The sequence below is a fragment of the Hypomesus transpacificus genome, chromosome 5, assembly GCF_021917145.1.
Source record: "Hypomesus transpacificus isolate Combined female chromosome 5, fHypTra1, whole genome shotgun sequence".
NCBI lineage: Eukaryota > Metazoa > Chordata > Actinopteri > Osmeriformes > Osmeridae > Hypomesus > Hypomesus transpacificus.
The window spans coordinates 2583835-2607942 of NC_061064.1; the positions used below are offsets into that span (position 1 = coordinate 2583835).

At 44.3% G+C, this 24108-nt stretch overlaps 5 protein-coding genes across 10 annotated transcripts; 3 read left to right on the forward strand and 2 right to left on the reverse strand.

Annotated features, from left to right (window-relative positions):
- The first annotated feature begins 885 nt into the window (after positions 1 to 885).
- On the forward strand, positions 886 to 6599 carry tp53 (tumor protein p53). Of its 4 annotated transcripts, none has more exons than XM_047020230.1 (11): positions 886 to 1053; positions 1213 to 1361; positions 1590 to 1617; positions 1830 to 2030; positions 3873 to 4059; positions 4251 to 4363; positions 4583 to 4692; positions 4952 to 5130; positions 5353 to 5441; positions 5661 to 5764; positions 5960 to 6599. In XM_047020230.1, exons 2-11 carry the CDS (start codon positions 1291 to 1293, stop codon positions 6054 to 6056), a joined length of 1179 nt encoding a protein of 392 aa, XP_046876186.1. In that variant the 5' UTR covers positions 886 to 1053; positions 1213 to 1290; the 3' UTR covers positions 6057 to 6599. The 4 variants fall into 4 exon arrangements, with proteins under 4 accessions (XP_046876186.1, XP_046876183.1, XP_046876184.1 ...); XM_047020227.1 differs by having other exon boundaries at positions 1239 to 1361; XM_047020228.1 differs by having other exon boundaries at positions 1278 to 1361.
- LOC124467793 (E3 ubiquitin-protein ligase TRIM39-like) lies at positions 6305 to 10751 on the reverse strand. Its single transcript, XM_047020226.1, has 12 exons — positions 10452 to 10751; positions 10222 to 10267; positions 9923 to 10059; positions 9672 to 9752; positions 9159 to 9260; positions 8943 to 9047; positions 8654 to 8779; positions 8167 to 8218; positions 8045 to 8074; positions 7900 to 7926; positions 7695 to 7786; positions 6305 to 7576 (listed from the first exon to the last, which is right to left on the reverse strand). Exons 2-12 carry the CDS (start codon positions 10250 to 10252, stop codon positions 7148 to 7150), a joined length of 1212 nt encoding a protein of 403 aa, XP_046876182.1. The 5' UTR covers positions 10253 to 10267; positions 10452 to 10751; the 3' UTR covers positions 6305 to 7147.
- A 2954-nt stretch (positions 10752 to 13705) lies between these two features.
- On the forward strand, positions 13706 to 18013 carry slc25a35 (solute carrier family 25 member 35). 2 transcript variants are annotated; one of them, XR_006956133.1, is made up of 6 exons: positions 13706 to 15618; positions 15735 to 15800; positions 15898 to 16050; positions 16198 to 16304; positions 16486 to 16620; positions 16933 to 18013. XR_006956133.1 is itself a non-coding variant. In XM_047020595.1 (5 exons), the coding sequence occupies exons 1-5, from the start codon at positions 15247 to 15249 to the stop codon at positions 17101 to 17103; spliced, it is 897 nt and encodes a 298-aa protein (XP_046876551.1). In that variant the 5' UTR covers positions 13857 to 15246; the 3' UTR covers positions 17104 to 18013. The 2 variants fall into 2 exon arrangements, 1 of the variants encoding a protein (XP_046876551.1); XM_047020595.1 differs by lacking the exon at positions 16198 to 16304 and having other exon boundaries at positions 13857 to 15618.
- On the reverse strand, positions 17998 to 19907 carry rangrf (RAN guanine nucleotide release factor). Of its 2 annotated transcripts, none has more exons than XM_047020596.1 (5): positions 19695 to 19907; positions 19349 to 19465; positions 19013 to 19175; positions 18788 to 18882; positions 17998 to 18534 (listed from the first exon to the last, which is right to left on the reverse strand). In XM_047020596.1, the coding sequence occupies exons 1-5, from the start codon at positions 19784 to 19786 to the stop codon at positions 18414 to 18416; spliced, it is 588 nt and encodes a 195-aa protein (XP_046876552.1). In that variant the 5' UTR covers positions 19787 to 19907; the 3' UTR covers positions 17998 to 18413. The 2 variants fall into 2 exon arrangements, with proteins under 2 accessions (XP_046876552.1, XP_046876553.1); XM_047020597.1 differs by having other exon boundaries at positions 18040 to 18531; positions 19695 to 19903.
- LOC124468034 (histone-lysine N-methyltransferase 2D-like) lies at positions 19804 to 23016 on the forward strand. The gene is made up of 10 exons (XM_047020594.1): positions 19804 to 19967; positions 20183 to 20219; positions 20352 to 20614; positions 20717 to 20800; positions 20948 to 21022; positions 21178 to 21291; positions 21686 to 21766; positions 22040 to 22167; positions 22284 to 22727; positions 22847 to 23016. The coding sequence occupies exons 1-10, from the start codon at positions 19804 to 19806 to the stop codon at positions 22879 to 22881; spliced, it is 1425 nt and encodes a 474-aa protein (XP_046876550.1). The 3' UTR covers positions 22882 to 23016.
- Positions 23017 to 24108: the final 1092 nt, after the last annotated feature.

Below are 24108 nucleotides of genomic sequence, written 5' to 3' on the forward strand. Positions count from 1 at the left end.
TGTCTGTATGGGCCTATTACACGTTTGGCCTTTCCCCAGACTCTCCGGGGATCTTAATTCTTCTCTATTTGACGAATGTTTAATTAATACGATATCTTATGTAGCAGTTTGTCAAAGTAGAATTAGTCTCGAGCTTCAATATGTTGTCTTGTTGGAGAAATGTATTATAAGATGGTCAGCATGTGCAACAGAGCCATGTAACATGTGCCTGGGAGTAGCATGGAGGAAGTACTTTTGGACATGTTTTATCATAGCTTTCTTTCAGTGCATCGGACAGGTTTGTATGAAGATTACATTTCGCTGTTCCTGAACATAAAATGTTATGTTGCAATGTAAAATTGGGCACATAATCTTTCCTCCTTGAGCCAACAGATATTTGTGTCTTTAAGACTTAAAAAAGGAATTGCCGAACGAATTAGAATGTTCATCCTAATGATGATTAATACGATTATGAAAATATTTGTTGCACCAAAAAGTGATTTTTTCATTTCAACATGTTGTGTATCAACATGTTTGTCTTAAATAGTTTCACAAGTGAATAACTGGGTATAGATTTGGATTGCTGTACAAAATGCAGTGATTACTATATACAATGAAGTTAGTTTGATTCCTGTTTTTGAAACATGACTGGGGAAGGGTTTTAGACATAGTTTTAAAGATATACAAAGTATTAAGATTAATATTATTTGGACAATTAATCTATGTTGTTTCTACCTACACACCATCAATAACTGCAAATGGACAGTCTTTTTTTTTAATCATCTATGCACAACACATCGGTGACTGGACGTTGATTGTAATTGAATGGCCTAAGAGGTTGGAATGTAAAAAAAAAATACTACTTTGATATATTTTATTAAGACATCAGTGTGAGATTGTGTTGGCCTCCTAATTAAGCCACGCCCACGTTTCCGGTATAGCAGGGGAATCCCCAAGTGAAGCGTGGTTGTGTTAGCTACTAGCGGCAAAAAGCTGTTTGGTCGGCTGGTCAAGCTTGTTTACTAATTTATCTGTTTGAGCCACGCGCGACTGACAGTGTTCAACTACGTAAAGGTAAATAATCAAGAAGTGTGTATTTTGTTAACTTTTTAATCATGGCAATAACACGGAAGTAATGCTTCATGTCTAACTAGCTAGCAAACAGCTGGACGTCGCTAAAACGTCGTGCTTGGCCGTAAACTGTCTGATTCATTTGGATGTATATTTCTATAGAGTATATTTCTATACTCTTTACTCAGCTCGGGATTGTTGTTCTTCACCGATTACAACTTCGAAAGGTTGACGGATATTATGGATGAACCGGTGGGGAATGAATCTATCACCTTTAGCCAGGAGTCTTTCCAGGACCTATGGAACTTAATGTAAGTATAGTATATCTGTGAACATTTGCGATCCGCCTGACCAGACTTGGATTAGAAAAGCTAATCAAATTATATTAGTCCTATGTAAGAAGAACGACCGTACTCCTATGTCGAGGAGCATGACAACAAAGTTATATTTACGTGTTTTAGTATGTGGATATCTGTTCATGTATTCGCGTATTTGTATGTTAACTATGAACCCACCCCCTCTTCCCTCACTTTCCCTAGGGCTGGCCAACCAGCAGAGACAGAGAATGTAAGTATTAAACGCAGAAAGCTGAACGGTGGGAAAAACTCTTAAGGTTCATCAACAAGTCACATTGTATATTGACCAATCAGTGCACCAGATGATGCATTTTTCCCAGCATACGCAATTATACTTGTAAAGAACATTTTGTATTGTGTGTTTTGTGAATAAGTGGTCTTCCCATTCAGAGAATAACTTCTTTTTTATGTGTGTGAGTGCAGTGTTTAATGGGGGCCCCCTTGTTTGATGAGGAGGATCTGTTCGAGGAGCCCACCATGCCGGCCCCCCAGGCCCCCTGCCACTCCTCGGACAGTGGCTCCAGCCTCACCTCCACGGTCCCTTCCACCACAGATTATCCCGGCTCCCTCAACTTCAGTCTGAAATTCCAGCAGTCGAGCACAGCAAAGTCAGTGACCTGCACAGTGAGTGTCTTAACGTGCTCCTACAGCGTCACCTAGCTAGCCTAGCGTCCACGCATGAACATGAACTGTTGTTCTTAGAAAGATGTTGCCACATAATGGATCAGATTAAAGACCTGTTTTTCCGACTTATATTGCCTTTCGCAGTGGCCCAAATCGCATTCAACTTTAGTTAACAAACATTTTTATCACACAATACCAGGTCATTTATCTACTTAAGTGTCTTAAATCCCTTATCAGTATATATATCCTCATATTGCTGTTTAATTAATAGAAATATAAACTTTTATTAACAACCACTAATAACGGTATGACTTCAACAAATCACTTCATAAAAAAAGAACGAAAAATAATAACAAAAGTCCCTTTCTTAATTGCTCTATTAGATTCATTCATTTAAATTCTGAAACTCCAAAACGAGGAGTTTGTCGTCAAGGAGTCTTGTCATGGACATTATTATTACCTTAGACGTCACAGATTGTCCAATCCTGTCCAGGCATCCATTGTCTCTGTGCGACGTTGCAGAAAGTCACGAGGAGCCAAGTCTTTGAGATTCTAAAACGACACATATCTCACCTGCGGTTGGCCCAGCTGGTTGACCTTCTTCGACTTAATTTGGCTCCACATATCATAATATTATAACAATAAATAATAATCGTCTACAACTTTCCCATTCTCACGTGTTGTCCCTAGACATGACGGGGCATGCTGGTCATTTGTGATTTCAGGAAATCTCTTCCAGCGAGGAAGGGGTTAACAGCGCCCCACCCCCTCCCCTTTACTCAACCAGGCTTGTATACTGAAACTCCTCCTGTGCTGGTTTTAAAAACTTGGAAGACCTCTTTTGGTCTCCAGTAAGTTAGAGATATGAGGTTATTACATCGATGCACATGTTAAACCTGTTGTCTTGATATTGCTGTAGTGATGGCGCAATAGGGCCGGTAACCTGTTGGCTAACCTCTGTGTTGCTTAGTAACAAGCAGTATCTGGACCTTTTGTACCTACAGCATCTGGAATAAAACCTTTTAGCTCTTCCTACCAGCAGTATTCTTTACATGCTGTAATCTGTGAGAAAATACAAGCTACCATACATCCACCACTATGTAATATTACAAATAAATCCTGTAATATCCTAAATAGAAAACACAAAACCTTGCAAAACAAACAATATGGCGTGATGTGTTTTCATCATATGAATGTCATCAATAACTTTGGAGTTTTTAAGGTTTTCAGTCAAATTGCTTGTGTTTGGACATGCCCTGGCTTGTCTCTGAGCAGGGAGGGGGGGGGAGGGGGTGAGCTACACAGCAGAGTCTCCTTCTAGAGTACTTATACCTGGTAGTCTTGTAACTAACAGTAGAAAGAAGTTGCGTTTTGTCAGAGGTTTGGCTTTATTTATTTGAGTAATAACTAAGATCTGTTTTACTGAAGGTAAGATATTTAACTTATTATTAAATACATTTTCGCATTAACAGGTTCAGGATAACTACTCATGGGTCAAGCAGGTTTGGCTGTCAATTCAACATTATTTTGATGACTAATTTTTTTAACACAGACTTGATTTCTAAATGACCCGGAATTCAAGTTATAGATTACACATAGGGAGAAATACGTCAGGCATAGCTCAGGGGGGGAGTGTTTGATTGTAAATCTAGCAATCCCCGATTAAAAACAAACAAACATGTTTGTTGCTTTGGATAAAAGTGTCTGATAAATGAAAATAATATTATCATTTGGCAAAATGGTATTTTACAAATTATGATCACCTTTGATACAATGTTTTCATAAAAATATAATAATAATAATTAACCAAAGTTATTATTAATAACTTTCTTTCCTTGTCAGTATTCACCAGAACTGAACAAACTGTTCTGCCAGCTGGCTAAAACGTGCCCAGTCCAGATGGTGCTGGAGCAGGCTCCTCCCCCGGGCGCCTTGCTGCGCGCTGTCGCCGTGTATAAGAAGTCCAAAGATGTGGCGGACGTGGTGCGCCGCTGCCCCCACCACGAGAGGACTACCGAAAATAACGAAGGTACAGAACCAACCAGGTCCCGACCTGGAGCCACGCCCTGGAACCACACCAGCCCCTCCACTGCACAACACGCCCCAACCAGTTCACTCTCTTCTGGATGTGTGATCTTTCTCTGTACCGTGAACTGTTGGCCCTGTGCCCTGCAAGTACTGTGTGTGTGTGTGTGTCATGTCTGTCCCTGTGCCCTGCAGGTCCTGCTCCAGCGGGCCACCTTGTCCGTGTGGAAGGGAACAACCAAGCTCGCTACCTGTCAGACAACAACACAGGCAGGCACAGCGTCCTGGTTCCCTACGAGCCTCCACAGGTACGACCCCACTATCCTACCCTCCTCTCTACCTCCAACATTACTGGCTGCACCCATCATTACTGTCTGTCACCTTCTCTAAACCTGAACTTCCTGTAATGACGAGGCTACTGTGTACCTGCTGGTTACCTACCTTGTGCATGGATACCAAGTGGTGTGTGTGTGTGTGTGTGTGTGTGACGGTACCTGACAGGTGTGTCCATCCTTTCTGCCTCCCAGGTGGGGTCAGACGTCACCACGGTGCTCTTTAATTACATGTGTAACAGCAGCTGCATGGGGGGAATGAACCGCCGGCCCATCCTTACCATCATCACCTTGGAGACGCAGGAGTGAGTGTTCTCCCCAGAGCTGGGGAGTTAGTGAATTTACGTTTATGAATAAAGCAAGTTAAATTCAAGTCAAGTACATCAAGGATGATACATGAAGGATGACATCATCACACGTGGATTTTTTGGATTTCATGGCACCAGTAGCTATAGCAATAGAAGCCTAAATGTACTAAAAGCTATATCGGTAGCTAACTGTTGCTCCTTGAAACCAAACCAAATGTTAGGAAACACACCGACTGCTTTCTCTGCTCTCCTGCAGGGGGCAGCTCCTGGGCCGGCGGTCCTTCGAAGTGCGGGTGTGTGCCTGTCCCGGGCGGGACCGCAAGAACGAGGAGAAGAACATGCGCAAGAACGAAGAGGAGAACATGCGCAAGAACGAAGAGGAGAACATGCGCAAGAACGAGGAGAAGAACAAGCCTGCTCCTGGAACTAAACGCAGTACGAGCCTAAGAATATAACTCCCTTAGTCATGCAGTTATTTTAATGATTATTTTACATTTGATTCAGTTAGCAGATGCTTTATCCAAAGCGCCAGACAAATGCTGCACAGAGAAAGTGCCATTCTAACAGTATTTCTGTGGCCAGAACCGTCTGTGTGTGAGTGATGGATAGTGACCCTCTGAAGTTTGCGTGTGAACTAATACTCTGGATGATTGACAGCTGTGAAGGAGGCCGGTCTTCCTGTTCAGCGGCCTGAAGACAATAAGAAGTCTTGCCCTGGAGGGGAGGAAGAGATCTTCACTCTTCAGGTGAGCAAGAGCTCCTGAACTTTTATTTTCAATTTAGTTTTTTCCACCCTGTCTAGCATTTTCATTAGCTGAGGTGTGCCTGCCCTAGGCCATGGTGATCACAGTGATCATCTGTGTCCTTCAGTTATAAAATACAGTCATCTGTAAACCACAGTATGCTTGTCACATACAAATTATAGCAAAGTGGTTTGGGTTTTGACTCGGTCTGTGCTTTCTCAGGTTCGGGGAAAGGAGAGGTTTGAGATCTTGAAGAAAATCAACGACGGTCTGGAGCTCAGCGACCTGGTGCCGGCTGCCGACGCCGAAAGATACCGACAGAAACCGTGAGTTCTGAGATTAGTGCCGTTAACGTAGAAATAAACTGTTTTTCTTTTGAGTTTGAGAGGTTTCTCTGCAGGTTTGAAAATTATCTAATTATCTAATATCTAATTTATTAGAATTCCTCAGACCCTCTGTAGACTCAAATCATTTTCTGTTGTCTTTCTGTTTCCTTCTGTCATGATCTCACTTCCTGTCAGAACTGCCAAAAGCACCAAAAAGGAAAAAGATGGACCTGGAGTTCCTAAGAAAGGAAAGAGACTTCTTGTAAAGGAAGAGAAGAGCGATTCAGACTGAGAAGTGGATTTTTCAAGGAACACCTTCTCTTCCCACCAGTGCTGCTTTCATTTAAAGGACGTTTAATAACAGCAATTGGATGCTTTAAAATGTGCCATTTCAGTAACGCTCTTTTCCCAAAGTTCTAGGATCTATGTACTTCCTCCTGTCTACTAACATAATATTTTAAACGTGCGCCCTTTAAAAAAAATTATGTTAAACAAATCTTGATTTCCAAATGAGGGGAGGGGGGAAACATGTTGTGTTAGATCAGGGAAAGATCATTTTGAGATGTGTTGATGGCATTTGACAATAATTACTTGAATTATGATTGGGCATGAGGACTATCTACCTACCCTATCTTTTGTCTTGCCAGAAAATTTTTCATTTTCTTACAGTACTTTTGTTAATTTTTTAATACATTTTTATATCTTTAGATGATTTATAGGCTTTTATTTTTTAAGTCAGATTTGTTAAATTTCCTTTTATCATAGTGGCACGTACAAAATGTATTTTGTCATTATTTTTATGAAATAAAACAGTGGACTGCCATTGAAAAATAAATCAAATTTTATTATTCTTACACATTGGAGCTGTAATGAAAATGTGTTATTAAGAAGATTAAAAACTTTTTGAGGACACAGTTTATTGCTCGGTATACAGTGGTCATTAAAATCTGTCACTAAGCAACATCATGCTTGTAATATAGAAAAGCAGTTGACATATTTCATAGAAATAAAACATTGCTTCATTATTGTTTCACCACAGGACTTCAGTCAGGCAGACTCAAATCAAGCTGGTCAAAATCTCTCAGGTATACTACATAGATACTTAATATAGGTCTCACTTAGGGCTGTTAAGGCAGCTGAAATGTGGATGATATTTCAGATGTGCTAAGTGTATTACTGCCGAGAGATGCGGTTGTCCAGTCTGCAACGGAGTCAGTCAAGTCCCTTATCTTCCATATGAGGGTCTGGGAGACGGTTGTTGTTGATGGCTGTAATAAAATCATGTGGGATTTGAACTGCGACCTGTTGGTTTGCAGTCAAATTGCTCCGACCACTGAGTTACACCCAGCATCCTAAACCATTTACTGGTTACAGCCTCTGAGGTTAGTGAGTTGAGGAGCAGATTGAAATGAGCGTACGGCCGTCCAACGGTGCAAACAGCGGATACAGCTTCTCCTTAAAGTTGTCCTTAAAGGTGTAAATGTGCGCCCTGTTCTCCACGTTGTAGAAGGACACCTGCCCCTCGTCGTAGTCCAGGTAGACGCCCATCTTGCGTGGTACGAGCGAGAGAGGCAGGGCGGTCTCGGGTTTAGAGCAGGCATAGAACTGTCTCGTGCTCCTCCACAGCGCCCAGTAGCCCTCAGCGGGGACCATTTGGAAGCGCCCCAGCCTCTTGGCCGAGGCCGTAGTGAGGCCCAGCCTCCAGTAACCGTTGTTGGCCAAGTCGACCTCCCAGTAGTGGCGACCCGAGGAGAGGCCCTCCCAGCCCAGCACGCAGGGCCAGATGTCAAAGCGCTGAGGGCTGAAGGACACCTGTAGGAGAAGATATAAGCTTAGTGGGTAGAGCATTTCACTGCAGATCAAGCTTCAAATCGCCCCCCCATACTATACGTCGCTTTGGATAAAAGCATCTGCTAAATGAATGTGTTACCTCGGCTGGGGTCAGGGACTCCTGCACCTTCTTATGGTCGTCGGAGAGCAGCAACCAGGGGTGGCTGGTCTGGGGGTCCAGAGTTATGTCAACTAGAGAGAACAGGAGGAGGGAGAGCAGGATGGTGGCACAGTTATTCTGAGGAACTCTGGGTCCTGATCACGGAGGAGGGATAAACGTTGATGCACAAAGGGGAGGTCTTTACCTGAAGCACTGCAGATCCACTCCCAGACTGAAAAAAAAACATACATCAACTTAAAAAAATCTACATCTATTTAAAACAACAAAAATAAATGAGAGAAAATTATTATGAAAAGGTTATGTTGTGGCGAATGCGGATAAAATATTACCTGAGTTTGGGATGTACTTGTGGGGTGTTTCTGTGAGGTCAGAAAACAACACTTCAGAATTTGCTACATAAAAGGATGCGGAACATCACGGTACTAACAGGCCATGGGGACTCAAAAGTTACCTGTTTTCCAGGTGCGTTGTTTGGTGGCAAGCCAGAGCTGGGCCACCGTCCCCTGGAGGACGAGAACGACAGCATGTATCAGAAGAGGCACAGAGAGTGAGGAAGACAGAGGGCAGGGTCGAGGGTGTGGGTTATCTAGATGGTGAAGAGTGTGTTATATTGTATCTGGTATCTGCTCTGCCAGCTCCGTGATTGGGTGACCTTATCACTGGTTATACAAGCACTGTCTGGTGCCCTATTCCTGTGAGTGCAAACGTTGGATGAGGATAGAATCAGTCGGTGGAAAAGCCCCGTTGTATACTGATAAAGAGAGCCAAAGGGGCGTGAAAGGCCAGAAACAGAGCGATAGACAGAGACAAGATACACTGGGCGCGACATGTAGGGTGCGTGTGTGTGTCAGGGTGGGTTTGTGTTCGAGGGTGTGTGTGTGTGTGAGGGGGGCGTGTGTGTTCGAGGGCGTGTGTGAGGGTGGGAGTATGTGACTCACCGCATCGGCCTTCAGGAGAGACCAGGTGATGAACTCCAGGAAGGGGAGGAGTCTCCCTACCTTTTTCTTCTTGAGCTCCACCTGTCTCAGCATCTGGGCCACCTCATCCCTCATCAGGCCACATCTCTACACCCAGACACACCCAGACACACCCAGACACACCCAGACACACCAGGGCTCACAGTTAGGCTACATGTGCTGCACACACACACACACACGCTTGCACACGCACACAAACATTCACAGTAATCGGCTACATGCACTGACCAATACACACACAGACACACACCTCTGTCACAGACTGAAGCTCCTTGGCCCATTCCATGATCCTCATCTCTGCTTCCTCAGAGTCTTCTTGGTCCTGGGGTTCTTCTCTCTTCTGTTGCCAGTCAGTCTGGTGGATTATTCAGCAAAAGACTGTGTCATTACCTTCACATAATAGAAAGTATAGTCGAGTCTCCACATCTCTGAAGAGATCTGTCTGCTTGTCATCAGAGAGACCCACCGTGTCGATGTCCACTGTCTTCAGCTCCTTGGCCCACTGGAGGATGAGCTTTTGGCACTGCTCCAGACTTTGCTCTCTCTGGTTGGCCATCTTGCTGGCACCCTGAGTACAGCAACACACCCTTAAAGTCTCCCAGTGCACTTAACAACCATAACTAGTATCCCTGGCAAAGACAATTAAACAACAACAAAGCTACCAGTGGCCTTATCGAGCATTGTTAGCAAAGATAAATGTGATCTCAAGAGCAAAGGTTGACATTCTGATTTATAAATCTGTTTGTGAATCAACATGTCATTGGGTTGGCTAGGAGATACTAGATCTATGTCCAGTCTACTTTCCACAACAACCACAATTTATTTACATTTACATTATATTTTATCCATTGAACTTGTATTCAAACTGTATTTACTAGCGACTTAAAGTAACCACATCTCAGCTACCAAACAGAGTAATACTCTATTCCTGTAACCTCATCAGATCCCAGAGAGCAGGATCTCAGTGTTCAGGGCCCACCTTGCACACCTGCTCCACCTGCTCTCTCCACTGGCTAAGGAACCTCACACAGTCCTGCAGTCTGCGCAGGTCATTCAAATCCTGGGGGGAAAAAGAAAACGTGGATTATAATCTCCTTTAGTTGATCAACCCATTCTGTTGGATAATATGAAGGTGATATCTCCCGGCCTGCTGTCTATCTTTGGTCTGGCAAAATATCTGTCTAGCCTAGTTTTGGTCTGGAGGTAGAGATGATGTGTATCCTGCAGTACCTTTGGTCTGGAGGTGAAGCTGCTCTTGGTGGGTGCAGAGCTGTGCTGTGTCACGTCCTCCTCGGGTAGAGTCCAGCGCACGGCCCCGAGAGAGCTGCTCTGAGCTGCACTCTCAAAATGTACTCCAAGTTTAGACTCTATACACACACACACACAGACAGACAATACATACACCGTTTCTTCACTACGGGGTACATTTGACAGCTGTATGTGACTTCACAATCCTAGTGACTCAGTGAGAAAGTCTGAATGCCTATACAGATTAACAGATGAATAATAAACTAACAATAATCACTTACTGGCCTTCTTGTCCTTCAGAATGCTTTTCATTTTGAAGACGTTATGCTGTTAAAGGAGAGAGGTCGCGGCTGTTATTAAACATTGACCACCAATTAATTGATTTCCTAGACTGTTTCAATGAGTGACCCATGCTAAATGATTAGCCAATTCTAAACAAACACATAAATAATTCACTATTACAACTTTATATGAACAACAGTAATTAACATAGACATCATAAAAGCCTTACCTAGCAGGGTTTTGAGAGAGGCTTGTGCTCCGTAACAGACGCAGTACTGAGGACCATGAGAACAAGGAGCAGGGAGACCTGATCTACCCTGAGACTCACCATCGTAGACCTTGAACCCTGCTGGCTGTCTCCCAGCAGGACATAGTGACGCGGGCTCCTTTATGATCAAGAGGACTCTGGCGCCAAGAGAGACCAATGCTCTTTTACGGCATTTTATGATCTTATGAGTCGGGTGGCTGAGCGGTTAGGGAATCGGGCTAGTAATCAGAGGGTTGTCGGACCGATTCCCGGCCGTGCCAAATTACGTTGTGTCCTCGGGCAAGGCACTTCACCCTACTTGCCTCGGGGGAATGTCCCTGTACTTTCTGTAAGTCGCTCTGGATAAGAGCGTCTACTAAATGTAAATGTGAACCCAGTGAAGGTGTATTATAGTTTATAACAGAGTTGGAAAAAAACAAATTCTCTTCAGAACAGTATGGTTTTGGGGTCGTCATAAAAATAAAACTCCATTGACAAGTTGTTTTTAGCTGAGGCAGTGTACAACATTAGATAGACATGGATTTTCTCCATTATTAAACAAGGGTCTTACACCATATTGAACAGTCTATCAGATGAACTGGTGAGACAAATAAAATCACAACTGTAGAAAACATCAACACTTTATAACACACAGAGGGTCTATGACAAACCCCATGACAGATAATAACAGTGATAGGTTAGAGGGAACTCCTATTAATTGCGTTGTGTTTGGACAGATTACATGTTACCCGGTGCCCTTCCTTACATAATCATGTCAGAATCAGTGGCGTTGTTAGACATAAAACTGTACTGGGGCACAGGCCCCTATTCATATCCCTTTTTTTTCTTCCAAACTGCTGCGCACAATGCACTACTAGGCTATAGAAACTCCCCTTGCTTAACCCACTATACAACAGTTCAGGGAGGCAAGTTTGATATCAGCTTTGGCAGGGACATCTATAGTTAATGCAAGCGTACCATTTTTTTTAGCTTCATGTAGCCTAATAGTTTTTTAATGTTTTAGTAAAAATAAGATGATTGGTAGGCATCATTTACATTTATTCATTTAGCAGACGCTTTTATCCAAAGCGACTTCCAAGAGAGAGCTTTACAAAGTGCATAGGTCACTGATAATAACAACAAGATTGCCCCAAAGCATTGCAGGTAGCCAAAAACAGAAGTACACATTGTGAACAACCAAAAAATAAGTGCTAAAGGGAAGAAACCATAAGAGCATGTAGTTAAGCAAATTACAATTACACAACATGAATCTCTAAGTGCAAGTGTACCTGTAGGAAAGCAATAAAAATACGATTCAATATAATACAACAGTTTAAATCAGCTACCACTAACCAACAAGAGCAACAGTCTAAGCAAGAGTCATTGTGATCCTTGAGGAAACTAGCGTTGGGTTCAGCAAACCATTCCTAAGTACCGTTGTACTCCCGGAACAAGTGCGTCTTGAGCCTTCTCTTGAAGGTGGAGAGACAGTCTGTGTCTCTGATGGAGGTGGGGAGTTGATTCCACCACTGGGGGGCCAGGCAGGAGAAGCGCTTGTGTTGGGACCGGGCGGTCTTGAGCGGTGGGACCACCAGGCGGTTGTCTGAAGAAGACCGTAGGTGGCGGGTGGGGGTGTAAGGCACGTTCACTGCTCGGAAGGTCAGTACCAGGGTCTTGAATCTGAAGCGGGCCGTTATGGGTAGCCAGTGGAGGGAGATGAGGAGCGGGGTAACGTGGGAGCGTCTGGGTAGATTGTAGACCAGGCGGGCCGCTGCGTTCTGAATCCTCTGAAGAGGGCGGGTTGCGCATGCTGGGAGACCGGCGAGCAGCGAGTTGCAGTAGTCCAACTTGGAGAGGACCATTGCTTGGACAAGCAGCTGGGTGGAGTGCTCAGACAGGTATCTCCTGATCTTCCGGATGTTGTAGAGGGTGAATCTACACGACCGGGAGACAGCAGCAATGTGGGCCGTGAGGGAGAGCTTGTCATCCATGGTAACCCCAAGGTTCCTGGCAGAGGATGAGGGGGTCACCGTCACAGATCCCAGGGTGATTGAGAGGTCATGGGAGATGAAGGGTTCGGCCGGGATGATGAGAAGTTCCGTTTTGGACCTTAGGTTCCTGAAAGGAGGGCAGTCTCTGTGGAGTGGCCGGTCTTGAAGCCCGATTGGTTGGGGTCAAGCAGGTTGTTCTGAGAAAGAAAGTTAGAGCGTCAGGTCGAAGGAGGTCAGGAGAGACAAGAAGTCGACAGCCTGCATTCCTTGGAGGTGGATGTTGAAGTCCCCGAGGACTATCAGGGGGGTTCCATCATCCGGGAGGACGTTGAGAAGCATGTCCAGCTTCTCCACAAAGTCGGCTAGCGGTCCTGGTGGGCGATAAAGAACAATAAAGCATGCTTTGATAGGATCAGTTAGCATCACATAATGGTGTTCAAATGATTTGGCAGTAACAGAGAGTGGTGTGGATGTGTATTTAATATGTGGGGAAAGAAGTAAACCTGTCCCACCACCCCGCCCGGTTGAGCGGGGTGAGTGAGTGAAGGAGTGCTTGACGGAGAGAGCAGCTGGAGTTGCAGTGTTCTCTGGGCGGATCCATGTCTCTGTCAGCGCAAGGGCATGAAGAGAAGCATGGGATGCAAACGCCGGGATGAAGTCTGCCTTGTTCACAGCAGACTGGCAGTTCCAGAGCCCTAAAGAAAGAGAGAGGGCAGGTGGGGAAGATCTGGATAGGTAGTGAAGGTTAGAAGTTGACCGAATATACTTTGTGACATATCTATGTCTACGGGTAGTTAATAAAAAGGAATGCTAAGGAAACACATGCTATGAATAAATTCTAGGTAGAATATAATCTAATTATGAATATGAATAGGTTGATACTTATCAGAAGAGGTGATCCGGCCCCGTCGGCCTTCCTCGGTGGACTCCGCAGGTAGACTCCTTTGTCTTTGTTCGACTGAGTCTTCGTGCGCCGAGGCTGGCAGACGAGTCTGCCTCTGTAATGCTAACCTCCTTAAATATGCTAATGCACAGATACAACGCCCCCAATTACTGTCAAACAAAAGAATACCCTGAGTACCCTGAAACCGAAAATGACTCACTGGCTAGCTCCTCCTTGACCAGTTTGAACTGGTTATCTAACTGCTGATCCTTCTGCTCTGCCCAAGAGACTAACTTTTAGCTAAACTCAATAAAATACTACAGCCTTAATCACTCGCAGTCAATGCAGCGCTCTCGAAGTTCTCTTCAGTATGACGCTATACGCTTTAGAAACTTTCTTTAGTTTTGTAATGTTTTCTTACAGTTTTTTCCGGGATTTTATCAACCTAAATTAATGCACTGACTAATAAAGTAAATTGTCAAAACTCAAACTTTAGATTTTACTGGGGCACAGCAGATTTATACTGGGGCACGTGCCCCAGTAAAAAGGGTCTAACGACGCCCCTGGTCAGAATTATATTATCTTTTAGAGATGAATCATCTGTTATCAGCTTAGAGGTTTCCTTATTGACTTCACCCACACCGGTCGAGCCATGGTTTTAGTTGCATATATGTCGCTATAGCGACTTGGGCAATAGAAAAGTTGCGTTTCTGTGAACAGGACAAAACTAAATTGGTAATGCCAAATCAAGCCTCTTAGAAACATGTTATGAATCGTAACCACTAGGGGGCAGTGATGACTAAGTGTTACCAGTGAATAAATCAGGCACTTGACAATATATTTACGATTTTATCTTGTTTATTTAGTTTACCTTCATTTAAACAGTGATGCATTTGGAAACTGAAGGTACTTTGCTGTATAAGTTTGCATTTCACGATAGCATTCTTTTGCTAAGTTTGTAGGCAAGTCATGATTCTTGTAACACTCTACACACAGGTAAAGTTCGAACCGTCCAGTTATGTAGAGTTCTGTCACAGAAAACGCCTCAGATGTTGGGTGTGGAGTTCCACTGGGAACCTATTTTCCACACGCGGTGCCTGACGGTCCACATACCTGCCTGGCCCCCAGCTACTGTAACAGCTGAAGAGCCAATGTCATGAGTCATGTTCCGCAAATGTACTCAACGCCCTTTCCATTTTCTAAAGCTATTACTGACACAGCAACTATGCCTATTGTTAACTAGTACACCACCGACATAAAAGGCGATGCGAGTTGAAGCGATAATGAAACATGAAATCAACCGCCCAGTTCTCCTCTGTATTAAGATAGCCCTACTAAAACAGTATCCTGTTGGTTTCACATTTCCATTATTCACTCATATTGGGTTGAATCACATTTTCATCATCCGACACTTTTATGGTGGTCATGCTCAACTACAGTAACGTGAGGTTAAGATAAGGCCGATCATATGATCTGTGGAACATCACTAGAAGATGGTCTGACAGGCCTGTGAGTGACAGCTACTTTGTGGTTCAGACTGTCCAATCAGGAGAGATAGAACGGAGGTACGACCAAAACTCCTCTTTTCATTGGCCAGGAAGGCAAGCTAAGGATGCATTCTATTCATACATACACGTAATATGTCTGCGCTCAGATGAATGAATGGCCACTACAAGGAGACATTTAAGGGCAAACTGTTATTGATAACAAAAGCTAAAACTAACAAGTACAGATAATTATTTTTACGGCATTGTTAAATTTCTATGCGTCGCTGTATAAGTGCATGATGCAAATTATCTTCGCTGACTCCATCATCTGTCAGGACGTTGGGAACAAACTGGACTGAGGATTTCTCACCGACAAGACACATTCATTATTTCAAAACCACCAAATCCCGTGGAATATGGATTTTGTTTTTGGGGGAGTGGCGGCCTGTGGGGCTTGTGTATTTACAAATCCTCTTGAGGTGGTGAAAACCCGCATGCAGCTACAAGGAGAACTGAAGAGCAGGGGGTCATATCAAATCTACTATCGCAATGTCTTCCACGCTTTTTACACTATCGGCAAAGTAGACGGACTTGCTGGTTTACAAAAGGGCTTAGTCCCTGGACTCGTATACCAATTTTTCATGAACGGTGTGAGACTCGGCTCGTATGCTCTCATCGAGACCTCCGGTTACAGCCATACGGATGGACGTGTCAGCGCAGCCAAGACCACCGTAGCGGGGGCCTTGGCTGGCGTGGCGGGCGCGGTGATGGCGAGTCCCATATATTTGGTAAGTATTAGCGATTTGAATGACAAGTTGCATTTGAAGGATTGAGTTGTATTTATATTTTACTGAATAATAACGTTAACTGAACCCTTATGTCGTTCTTTTACTTCCATTTTAAGGTAAAGACTCACCTTCAGAGTCAGTCCACCTCATCTATAGCGGTCGGACATCAACATAAACACCAGGTGAACGATGTCCCACACAAGAACGGCATTCTTTGTCAAGCGTCATGTTCGACCGAAACTAAAATCAGTTACTTGTTCTTTCGTCACGCTATCTCAGGGGATGATTCAAGCACTGGCAGCCATCCACAAGCAGCATGGCATTCTGGGACTGTGGAGGGGCTCTAGTGCAGCGATACCACGGGTCAGCGTTGGCTCGGCGGCTCAACTGTCCACATTCTCCTCCTCCAAAGAGTTTGTCACAGATTTACAAGTTAGTGTGTGCTGCTTTTTTGCTGTTGTTGAAACTCAAGAAGGGGAAAGTAATGTGAACAGTCCAACGTGACAAGATCTGTTACGTTGGCTAATTGGGACACCTTATATAAAACTTAAAATAAAAGCTGTTGGGTTTTAACTGAAGGAAGGAGCGAAAGGGAAGAAGGGAAAAGTGCCCTCCAGGATTGCCACACAAAGGAGTACTCAGCAGAAACAGGACACCCCACACCCTCCTCACCCAGTCACGTGGAGGTGACATAACTTTGTACACTCAAAGAGAGTCCTGGGAAGCTGAATTAAAAGGGTCTTTGTTGGAACACCACAATTATTATGCTAATTCTAACAACTGGCTAGTCAAACGAATGCCTGCTGTTAGCAATGGGAAAACACAACATGTCCTCTAAGCACAGTGCTTTTCTTTTTTTTTTTTTAGATATTTCCAGAGGACAGCTGGCTGGTGGCTCTGACTGCTGGTCTGATCAGCAGTGTTGTGGTGGTGTTGGCCATGACACCCTTTGACGTGGTCAGCACTCGGCTCTACAACCAGCCAGTGGACCACTTGGGCAAGGTGAGCGTCTACAGGAGGCCCGGAATATTCCTTTAATAGGATTCTTTCCATTCGCTCTCATCTTGCTCTGATCCACACAGCACAAAGTATAGCTCAGTGGTATGGCACTTGACTGTGATGCTATCAAGAGGTCACAGGTTCACATCCCTCCTGTATGTTGCTTTGGGAAAGAGTGTCTACTAAATGAACATATTATTATAAAACACAGATAAAGAAGAATGGAAAATGAGCCCAGCCTAGGTCATGGGGGTTCTCATCATGTTAGTCCTGAACTGTGCCTCTCCAGACTGACAAACATAATCTGTCTTTCAGGGAGAGCTTTATCGGGGGTTCGGAGACTGCTTCTCGCAGACGCTGAGGAAGGAGGGTCCGACGGGGCTCTACAAAGGCCTGGGGGCCTCGTACTTCCGCCTGGGGCCACACACCATCCTGTCTCTGCTGCTCTGGAACGAACTACGCAAACTCTACCAGAACCACAGATAGCCCAGGACACGAGAGGCTGTCAGTTGTAAAAAATAGGTTACTCATTATGATCCCGAGTGACATATATCAAATATCCTCTCATTTAATGAATGTAGTCCTGAGGGAAGAAAAGGGAAAGAGTTATAGGAAGATATGCGAGGGAAGGACATGCTTCATGCACTCGATTTGAATAACTATTCAGCTGTCCGGAAACAAGTATGTACCAAAATGATACTGAACACTTGAATCCTATGACTATGTTTTAACAGGTCTGATGTGAGACACAGGAAAGAGGTATACGGAAATATCCATCAAATCAATATTGCGTGGTCTATTTAAGCTGAGGCAAAACGGATTATCTTGAAACCGACAGGTTGAGATCTGTATTTCTATCACAAACCATTTTGACTTATATCATGTACTGTTAGTGCACATCGTTATCTGTTGTACATTCCAAACAGTTCTCCACATTTACGCACTCATTTTTATGTTTGATTTAGTTATTGTAGGAGCCATGGATTGATTTATTGTGAATTGTGTTTATTTTCGCATAATGTTATAACTTTAGCGCTTGTAACTGAGACAGGTTTATAGAAGTTTTTGGTCATTCTTGCAACTTGCCTTACTGTCAAAATTAAAGTGTTTTTGTGTTAGTGCCATGGATTGTCAAAAATAAAATAGGTGTACTTATTTTTGACAATACTGGCAGTAAATACTGTTTCTATTGAGAGATCATTTGTAGGACTGATAATACCTCAATCATTAATAACGTTACTGAAACATGTTACTGTTTATGCAACTTTGCACCTGGGAAATAAAGGATTGACATGAATGTAACATAACATTAAGGTTATTTTTGTTACAAATGAATATATGCAATGCCACCTAATCTCACAGGAGCAAAAAATAAAATAAAACCGAACAAAAACTAGTTCCTTGTGATTGTTTTGTAAATGTAACGATAATTAGCTTTTGTCTATGCCTCCATGGCATGAGTTAAGTTTTCCGCAAATCAAAAAAGAATATGCGAACAAAATGTACAAGTTGAGAGGAAATTGTATTGAACTGGCACGTCAGATGCTTAAAACTATTTGCTTTCAAGAAAAGTTCCCATTTTTTACATTACATTTGCTTAACAGTTCATGACAAAAGCTCAACACTGCGATAACATCAAGAGAAACATAATGTTATCTGAAGTAGCATTCCCAGGTTGTCAGTTCATAGTTGTAATCATAAACCTTCAGTCATCCAGAGAGCCAAACCTGAAGTTTGAAATGTGCTTGGCAGGGTTTTGCTTTGGCGAGTGGAATGTCATCATGTAGGCTTGTCTTCTACCCAAACACTCCTGGGTTGTGTAGTTTCAGAGACTGTAGCAAACTGTCAAAGTCCTGTATAGTCCAGGGATGTGTGGGCAGGTTGCTGGCCCCCGCTGCACTACTGCTGCTGCTGCTGCTGCAACAGAAGACAGGAGAGGAGGGAGGCTACTTTAGGGTGTAGCTCAACAGCAGAGCATTCGACAGCAGATCAAGAGGTCGGAAGTTCAAATTCCCCTCTCCACGGTGCATTGGATATAAGCGTGCGCTAAATAAATACATTTTACATAAACAGGGTTAGCCTACATGATTAGCTATTTGGAAGCTACTTTAAGTAATTGTTAAGTAAAACCAAGCGAGTGTGTTTTATCTATGGTGAAAGACATGCATACCTGATGGTGAGGGGGTTGTTGAAGGTTACAAGGATATCTGTGGAGAACTGGGGTAGCCGGAACAGACCAAGATGAATGCTTACAATATTTTTCGCCTGTAGAAAAAGATGAAACAAGACTGAATCAAGCAATCAGAAAGCACCTGGATGAAGAGCACCTGGATGAAGGGGTTATCGAAGCTCGTAGCTGTAATTAAACGTAGTGATGTTTGAGACACACAGGTACCTCCTCGTTGAACTTGGACACGGCCTGGGTTCCAGTCAGCAGCCAGGCAGAGGAGCACTCCTGCATGGAGAGCTCAGGTTTGGACAGGGCCTTAATCGTCTTCACCTCTGACGTCCCTGGGCCTACTGCCTTGTTGCTGCCGGCTACATCCTCAAAGTGATACCTACAGGATCCAATGGCCATGTTTCATATGTGACAAGATGTTCTATGGGCGTTTTGTGAAGTCCTCTGTAACATGGCTTGTAAAAAGGGCTATGCAAATACATTTTGATTTGATTTTTTTGTTGTCGGTGTTGTTTGTGGAGTCAACACCTCCCAGGGTTAGGGTTAGCTCACCTAGCCGCATCCTCGTTCTCCACGTGACTCTGGAACTCCAGCAGCTCCACGATGATGCTCTGGTCCGTGTGCTCATGGGCAAACACTTCCTGGTTGTCTGGGATCTCCCTCAACTCACTGCACAGAGAAGGGAGGGATGTGGGAGGAAGGGGGGGGGGGGGGGTGATGTGTACATTCACATCTCAGGTTATTCATCATTTTTATCCATAGAAACTTCTATGTATGTTATTCTAGACTCTAGAGTATTTTACCTAAATGTACATTGCTGTTTTCCTCAATAGTGTCAACTGTAAACGTTGCAGCTACAGAGTTAGATCGTGAACAATGCAATCCGTCATTCACTAACCTTATATCTTTGGCATTTCGTGGGATAGTAGCTGACAACGCGCCTCCAAACAACGGGTGACACTCTATCACGTTATTTGAATGATTTTGCATACTACGGAAAGAAACGAATGCAATTTGGACAAGGACTTTGCAGTAACGCTTATAATAAGCAGCGTAGCTTGAGAACTCAACGAGGAAGTCGAACACACTACAGAGTACTCAATCTATGGATGTTACCAGAGGCGGAAGTAAACAGTGACAACATGAGGATGATTTCTCATATGATCAAGAGGTGTTGACATCTAGTGGACATAATTGGAACTGCAACATTGGGTGAACAAAAATGATAAAGTCCCAAGTTTTAGCTTTAACTAGAATAATGCTGAGTAGGCTAATCTAAACTGGCGAAAAGGCATCTGTGTCCGACTTCCGACTTTTTCTTTATCGCGTCATGTTTCGCATAATTACGTCATTAATTGTTGCAGCAAGTTTGCTTTATCTTTCTAGGGTCAGCAGAGTGAAATTCAGCTCACTGAGGAATAAGGTATGCCATCATGTCCCCCCTACTGTAATCATATTGTTATTTAGCAGACGCCTTTACTGCTGAATACTAATAATTAAATTGATGATCGAGCCATGTAGTCCTGAATGATGCCCCTGAACTCTGTGTCTCCAGGTATCATGCATAATGACAGACTCGGGAGCTGGATCCTCGAAACCACTGAAAGGTATTCTGAAGAAAGCTAAATCCTATGATCAAGACTCGTCGATCCACGGTCCCGAGTGCCCCCTGCATGGCCAGCGGTCCCCAGGACCTCTAGACCACCGGCAGGGCCGCGCTGGCCCGGGGTCGGGCAAGCCGCTCAGAGGCATCCTGAAGACCAGCGCAAGCTGTGGTGCTGCGGAGGAATGCACCGATTCTAAAAGCTCGAAATTGAGGTCCGACTTACCTTTAAACAATGTCAACTAGATTTTTCGTAGTTATGCTTTTTTTTTTTTTTTTTACTGAATCCCTTGTTTGTTTCGGTCTCGGTTCCGCAGACAAAGACAGCGATGGGATGAGTCCAACATTTTGGCCACGAGCTGTCATTCCTGGCTCAACGTTCCCAAAACTGGATCTCACCTGTGAGTAACACAAGGAGTAGCAAAAGAGTAAAATGTGACAGAGCCACTGTCAACACAGGACCCTCTCTCCTCACGTGCATAGCCAGAACATCTTTAATATGGCCTACACAAGTGTGTCCTGCTAGCTTGCTTGTTGTGGGTCCTCAGATGTAGCCTCACCATGCTGGATTGGCCTGCTTCCAGCACATGGGAGGAACAGACATGTCTGTGTGCAAGTAAGAGGTATGAGGGCATAATATGTTACACTGTTGCATTCATATTTAGAGGTGTATCTAACTGTATACTCCCCCAGTTTCAGCCTTAGGTTTTTGAAGTCAAGTTACTCTTTAAGAAATGTAAAATGTGAATGTGTCTTCTTGAATGAAACACTGTCTCAGGAAAAGAAAGAGCCAGAGCTGGAATGAGATGAGTATCCTGGCCACTCAACAGCCCTACAGTGGGAACAGCCCCTGGATTCAAGTGGATGACAGCTGTCCTGCTGGTGTGGCATGGTACTGCATCCTTTCCTGTTCAAATAATGAATTTACATTTATTCATTTAGCAGACGATTTTATCCAAAGCGACTTCCAAGAGAGAGCTTTACAAAAGTGCATAGATAGCCCCAAACATTGCGGGCAGCCAAAACATGAAGCATACATTGTGAAAAAACAAATAAGTGCCAATGGGTAGAACCAGAAGAGCATGTAGTTAAACAAGTTACAATTAAACAACATGCTGTACAATTGAGCTATACCCAACCCTAGTTTGATGTGTAGGCTTCCATTATCAGTAGTGATAATAGTCTGGTTCTCCTCTCTGTCTCACTTCCTCTGGTGCTCACTATTTTTGCGTACATCGTCTGAGGCGTGAATTCTTGTGTTTACTTCCTGTTTCCTACTCCTGTAGGCAGTCTGATGATGGGGAGACCAGCCCCAGCTTGACCTCTGACCCTCGGCCTGTGGCCTCGCCACCGAGGCAGGAGAGCAAGTAAGACCCCAACACCTTGACCCTGACCACTGACCCTGACCACTGACACTGACCCTGACCACTGACCCTGACCACTGACACTGACCCCTGACCCTGACCACTGACCATGACCCCTGACCACTGACCCTGACCACTGACCACTGACCCCTGACCCCTGACCCCTGACCCCTGACCCTGACAGCCCCTGTAAATGTCAACCAAGGGGAAATGAAACCCATTCATTGTGACGTATTCCAAACAAACGTAACTTCCATATTACATGTTTATTTTCAGTTCATATCCACCCAAGTCACCAGCCTGTGATAGGATAGGAGACAGGAGGAGGTATCAGTCCAAACAGGAAGGCCAGAAACGTACCAAAGTCCAAGATGAAGGAGCACCAGGTGGCAGACACTACAGTGGTGAGAGCAAATACTTATGAACTGAATATTCAGCCAACCTCAATATACGTTGTCAATATAGTGTTAGCTTGTTTTATTTGTGGTTTTAAATAGTCCATGCTTACATACCTCTGCAGGTACCTCTCCCCTTTCCTCCCCTCCCTCCCTCTTCTCCTATCGTACCTGCTCCCTGTCACCCCCTCCCTCCCCCCTGCCTTGCTCTCCCTACCTTTTATGTTCCTCTCTGTCGCCTCCCCCCTTTTTGTCGCCTCCCTCGCCGTACCCCCTGTCCACCTCCTTGTCGCCCCCACCCCCCTCCCTCCTGTCTTTCAGTCTGTCATCACCTGTGTCCCCCTCGCCTCCCCCCCCCACAAACAGCCCCAGCTTTGAGAAGCTGAGGAAAGCTCACCGCAGGGAGAACAAGCGGGTGTTGTTGGCCCTCAGGTCCGTGGCCAGAGACGAGGAAGCGAGGGACAAGGACGATGCTACTGATGACACAGTCCCAGCCTTGTGCCGCTGCAGTGACTGCTGCAGCTCCCCCAGTGGTGCGGAGTGTACAGTACAGACAAGCAACCAAACAGGTATGATATATTATATTCAGATTCAAACGAATAGAATGATATTGATATGACATGTATTACTATTGATCAAGTTAACAGGTGGTTACAAGCGTCTTGTGTGCCTGTGCTCTCTCCCTAAGATGTGGAAGAGAAGGCGGTTCACTCCGATTCTTGATGTCAGAGTACGCTCTCTCAGGACCAGTGTCTCTGAGGCCTCCTCATCGCACACCTCCACAGCTCACTAAAACATCTACCGACCAATAAACATTTGAAGACCTCCACAATGTTGTTCTCCTTACTGTATCTGGACTGTGTGTGTTCTAGTTCCAGTGGGTCACAATTGTATCTGGATCCACGTTGTTGCCAAGGAAACACTCAGTCTACTCTTAATGTTAATATTGATGACCAATTAAAACCAAATCAAATTAAATTGAAATGTAGTTTTACTGTAATGATGTGTGTCTGGCCCCATTACTCTTTAGACCCCCTCACAAAGCTTCTGTCCACCTGGCATGATGCCAGGGGCAGCCACACACAGTGGGACACAACTGACCAGGGCCAAATCTAGGTTCCGACTTTTAGGGAGGCTAAGTCCCTAGATAAAACCTATTATTTTTCCTGTGACCCAGCAAAACTTGGGGGGTCTGGGGCATGTTCCCCCAGAAGACATTTCTGAAAATACCCTTTTAAATAGTGTCCTTTAGTGGGTTTTAGGAAGAGAAATTAAATTACTTTGTTTATTTAATTATTTATTTTGGGGGGGGGGGGGGTCATTAAACTTTTGGAGGGGCTCCAGCCCAAAATAGGGCTAAATACGCCTGTGCACCTGACTGCTCGCAGCTTTTCTGTCTCACCACTAGAGGGCGCCCTGCAGGGTACAGTCATGGAACACGCCTCCATGCCAAACACAACTTTCCCAACTACAAAATGAAGACCAGGTTTCACTTCTTTATGGGCAATTTCCAGACCCAGGCCACATTTCTGATGCAGTTCCTCTCTGAGCTGCGAAAGTTTGAAAGGTGAAATACACAAACCTGCAAATGTATCACTGCAGTCCCTACAATGCAGATGAGGTTGAGAGGCAGGGTCAACATTAAACATAGGTATGGGCGGTAGGTCATTGGTAGAGCATTTTTACTGTGGATTAATATATCACCAGGTAAACCCTCCCCCCCATATGATGGTTTGGATCAAAGGGTCTGCTAAATGCACAGAACACGATTAAACATAAGAATTGCAATCACATGATAACGCAATCACAATATTGAAATTGTTACACAAATTACATTTCGCAAGCCATGGCAGGACATCACCAGAGTCGCTAAGATTTTTCATTTGAATAGAATCAACGCCAGCCTGTCGCGAACTGCATTCGGGTGTTTTTTCACACTACAGTGTTTAA